This window comes from Vespa crabro, chromosome 4 (assembly GCF_910589235.1).
Source record: "Vespa crabro chromosome 4, iyVesCrab1.2, whole genome shotgun sequence".
In the NCBI taxonomy this organism is placed as follows: Eukaryota; Metazoa; Arthropoda; class Insecta; order Hymenoptera; family Vespidae; genus Vespa; species Vespa crabro.
This window is the reverse complement of record NC_060958.1, coordinates 6,705,787-6,710,786: the sequence shown is the minus strand read 5'-3', so window position 1 is coordinate 6,710,786 and position 5,000 is coordinate 6,705,787. Positions and strand designations below refer to the sequence as shown.

At 27.7% G+C, this 5,000-nt stretch overlaps 1 protein-coding gene across 9 annotated transcripts in view; it reads left to right on the top strand.

The window, feature by feature from the left end:
• The window catches only part of LOC124423331 (5-hydroxytryptamine receptor 1-like), a 122,960-nt gene that overhangs the window by 52,264 nt on the left and 65,696 nt on the right, over positions 1 to 5,000 (top strand). For all 9 annotated transcript variants that reach the window (XM_046960924.1, XM_046960925.1, XM_046960926.1 and 6 more), the window contains one exon: positions 3,402 to 3,681. In XM_046960924.1, the coding sequence (XP_046816880.1) occupies positions 3,553 to 3,681 (129 nt within the window). In that variant the 5' untranslated portion in view covers positions 3,402 to 3,552. The remainder of the gene's footprint in view (positions 1 to 3,401; positions 3,682 to 5,000) is intronic.

Below are 5,000 nucleotides of genomic sequence, written 5' to 3'. Positions count from 1 at the left end.
TACTACATGAAAATTAATTCCTATACGTTTCAAAATTTGCGATCTAATCGAACGTAAATATAGCCGATAATGATCGACCGATCATTTTTGTTAACTTCATCCCACTTTCTAGGATATCAATAATTGATTATATAGTATTATTTTTTCTTTTTTTTTTTATAATATTACACGTACATAGACAATCTGCTTTATGTATAGATTTTGATACGGAACAATTAAAAATGAAATTAAAAGGAAAAACAAATTGATAGACGATGATGACGATGACGAATCAGATGATCATATATATACATATATGTCAATTTTTATAATCTTTTTCCAAAAATATATATATAATATATATATATATATATATATATATATATATATATATATATATATATATATATATATATTAACAATCGACGATCTTTATATTCGGTTAATTAAATAAAAATTATAATCCCTCTCGGATAATTTCTATAAACGTAATAATATTACTAGAGAATTCATCAAAACGAAAATAAATCGATTCCATGAAAATTCGACTGATTATATTGCGTCAATTTCATCGATCCATTTTGTTCCCTTAGATATAATATTTATCTACGTTCATATCGTTCATTCTAATAAATATCAAAAAAAGAAAACAAATATCAATACTTTGTTTAAAATAATTTTTATACAAGCTAACGAAAAAAAAAAAAATAACAATAAATGTCATTCAAGAAAAATAAATTGTTAGGATCAATGATTAGATTTGATCAATGAAATTATCTCCATTTCTGAAATATATATACATCTATATACACGTATGTACGAAAGAGAGAGAGAGAGAGAGAGAAATAGGAAGCTTCAGTCTAATCTCATGAATATCGCCGAGAAATGCAAATGGTGTTTTCCGACGTTAAAGCGAAGTTTCCCGTGTTGCGTTTGCGTTTGTGCCCTATAGAAGGTTTACCATCGATAATTGCTTCGCATACCGCGCAATCTGGAAACCGAGTTTCTCCTATTAACGATAACGCATCGGCGCATTACACCGTTTACCCTATCTTTTATAAGCTTTTTTCTTTTTTTTTTTTTTTTATGTATACATATATATATATATATATATATATATACACATAAACACATATGTATGTTTGTATGCATATTTTATGTATGTGTGTATATATGTTTGTGTACATATAAATATTCTCTGCATCACTCCTCGGTTTGAGAATACCTGTTCGTTTATAGAACGTTTATTAAGATGTATTCAAACGTCAATGTAAATTGTTTTCAAATTACTACATTGATCCTCCTTTCGGTGATTTACGTACGTAAGATATATCCATAATAAATATATTTTATTTCATTTCAATATAAACTTTTTCACAATATCGCAAGAGTTCAAATCGATCTACTAAAAGAAGAGTATATTTGAGATATATATATATATATATATATATATATATATATATATATAATAATTGAAAATTAAAAAATTAATATAAAAACACTTTATAAAAGGGAGAAAATGAAACGGGAAGTGTGTGTGTGTGAGAGAGAGAGAGAGAGAGAGAGAGAGAGAGAGAGAGAGAGAAAGAAAGAGAAAAAGAAAAGAAATATATTATAATCAAAATGGGATTATTCGAAACTTGATAGACTTTTTTCTTCATTCATGAATTTCATGGAAATATCTCTCTATCTTTCTCTCTCTATCTCTTTCTCTTTCTCTCTCTCTCTATCTCTATCTCTATCTCTATCTCTATCTCTCTAGCAAAAGCTTGAGAAAGAAAAGCTCTCTTGATTACAGGAGATGTTAAAGTTGAAAGTTCCAAAAATTTTAAATGGTGGTTGGGAGGTGGGGGCGATGGGAAATACGGGTAGGAGAAGGGCAATGAAGGGACGAACGTACGGTAGAACGGGGAATTTGCGGTGGCTTTTACGAAACTGTGCAGCGATTCAGATACTTTCAACCGCTGCGTTAAAAGTGGCCCCCTTTTTTAAATGGCTAAAAATACGGTTCAATTTGTGAACTCTTCCAAAGAGATAGAAGATAAATGATAGAAGCTTAAATGTTCCTAAAGTTATATATCTCGTTGGACAAAGTTGAAAAAAATGAAAAAAGAAAAAAAAATGGAAAAAGAAAATGAATAAAAGAGAAAATAAAAAGAAAAGAAAAATAATAATAATAATAAAAAAAAGAACAGAACGAAAGAAATGTTTTTTACAATGAAAAAGATAGGAAAAGGAAAATTAAAAGATGAAGAAGTAGAAGAAAGAAAGAAAGAAAAAAAGAAAAAAGAGCCACTAACTCTAAATTATCGAGAAAATTTATTTGCGAACGAATAACGTGCACTGTTTGAGAATATTTTTCAAATCTCTTTATCTCATATCAGAAAGAGAGAGAGAGAAAGAGAGAGAGAGAGAAAGAGAGAGATTGGTTTTCTTTTTTTTTTTAATCCATAAAACTCTTTCCACACGCCAAAACCACTTTAATATCATTTAAGTTATTATATGGAAATGTTACCGAATTATTAAAAACACTATTTTCTTGCATTATTCTCATATTTCACTTATACGATCTTTTCCGATCATCGAATTAATTACTTTATTTTTCATTTGTTAATCTCTCTTCTCTTTATTTAATATAATCCAATGACGATAATAATTATTACTCGAAAATCGTAATTAACGAATTATATCTAATAGTTTTTTTTTTTTTTTTTTAATCATTTTCAAACACACATTTTCTCATCCTCGAGCAACTATCGACGTTTTTATAAATGATTGATAATTTTGAAAGAAGTATTGTTTAAAGGAAACAAAAGACAAAAACAAAAAAGAAGAAAAATAATAATAAAAAGAAGAACGACTAGGAAAAAAGTAACGGTATTTCATAATACTTTGTAAAATAATTAATAGTTCAAACTTAATATTAATTGAACAAAAAAAAAAAAGAAGAAAAAAGATGAATAAATAATAACGCAGTTATAATTGATATATTGTACAACACGCTATACAATAATCAATAGTTTGGAATACTTTTTAATTAAACGAAAAAAAAGAGAGACGAACAAATAATATCGTACTTATGCTCGATATTGTACAATAATAATTAATATAATAATTAATAGTTTAAAATAATTATTAATTAAAAGAAAAAAAAATAATAAAATTGCATTTATATATTGAATAATTATTAGCATTTATATCCGAATAACTTATTATAACATTTATATCTAGTATATAGCTGTAACTATGCGATGCATAATAATTTTATAATAATTTTGACAAATGAATAAATAATCAAATAAACAAATAAATAAATGGAAACAATATTATGGACCAGACAAATAATACATTCATTGATTTTTTTTCTCTTTTTTTTTGTTTCTTTTTTTTTTCTTTTTTTTTTCTTTTTCTTCTGATCGTAGGATCGTCAAAGGTCAAAAAGTTAGAAGGTAGAAATTCCCATGCGCGTTCGGAGCAACCGTGGAGGGCCACGGTCGAAAGGAGAGAAGGAGCATGACGTAGTAATTGGCGAGGGGGGCGTTTGGGATGCTCCTGACTTCCGGCTAGGGTCGTATGGAGGGGAAAGACGAGACCACCACGGAGGACACCCTATTTTTCAATCTGACGACCGTCGCTACCAACGACATCGACGAGTTACTACCAAGATTTCCCGGAAAGCATTCGCTTTACACGCCTCTTCAGGTATATTCAATCGTCGTTCTTTGAGAGATAAATTTAATGGATCCTTTTTCCTCTTCTCCTCTCGGACCTCTTTCTTTTTTTCTTCTTTTCTTTTTTTCTTCTTTTCTTTTTTTCTTCTTTTTTCTTTCTCTTTTTTTTCTTTCTTTTTTTTCTCTTTTTCCTTTTTTGTAGCGTTTCAACTTTAAATCAAACCAGAGAGAAGACTCTGGCCGAACGATTTAAAGTTTTGTGTTAGGATGAGCCGGAAATTTTTAGACGATTTAAAGAAAAGAAAAAAGATAAAAAAGAAGAAGAAAAGAGGGACAAAAAGAAAAAGAAGAAAATAAACAAATCGATATTTATTCTCTTGCTCGTGATTTTTTGTTTCAGCTAATTATTTATTTATTTATTTATTTAATTTAATTTGTACATTTTTCTTTTTCTTTTTTCTCAACCTCTCATTACAAAACAATATTACAGTCTAACTCGCAAGTCCAAAGTACTCTCGTAAAGGCTTATTAGGGTATATAATTTCTTTTTTATTTTTTATTATTTATATCTTCTTGTTTTTTTTTCTTTTTCGAAATCACCCTGTAAGCAACACTGTTAATTAATAAGTTATTTCTATTCATCGCAAAAAAAAAATTTGATATTAATTATTCTAATCAAACTGGAGTCTATTAGGACGTACATACATATATATATATATATATATACATATATATACATATACATTAGGTGGATCGGAAAATAATATCGTTTCTGCGCATGTCGATATTTGATTGTGATTAAAAATAAAAACATGTTAAAAATTTATTCGTTTGAATTTAATTTAAGAAAGCGACATTACTTTCCGGTCCACCTAATACATATACGTATAATATAAAAGATTTCCTATCAAATTTATCTTTGAAAAGCTAATCACAATTTTTTTATAATTTTTCGAACGAAATTATTTAAACAATCTTTATATCACAATACTAATACTAACAGTAATAATAATAATAATAATAATAATAATAATAATAATAATTAATTAATTAATTAATTAATTAATTAATTAATTAATGAAAATCGTTGTATAAAAAAAAGATCATTTCAAAAATTTGAACAATTCGTATTGACTAGTATTTAACAATCGAAATATCTCGATTCGAGATTGGATCGGGGCGTGGGTGAGGGAGGGGAGAGAGAGAGAGAAAGAAAGGAGGAGGAGGAGGAGGAGGAGGGTTTTGACGCGAAAATAGAAAAGGGATGAAAAAAAAGTTAAAAAAGTACTCTTGCATACTATATAGTTTCTCGTTCGAGTTCACGGTCCATTAGTTGTCACCGTCATACGA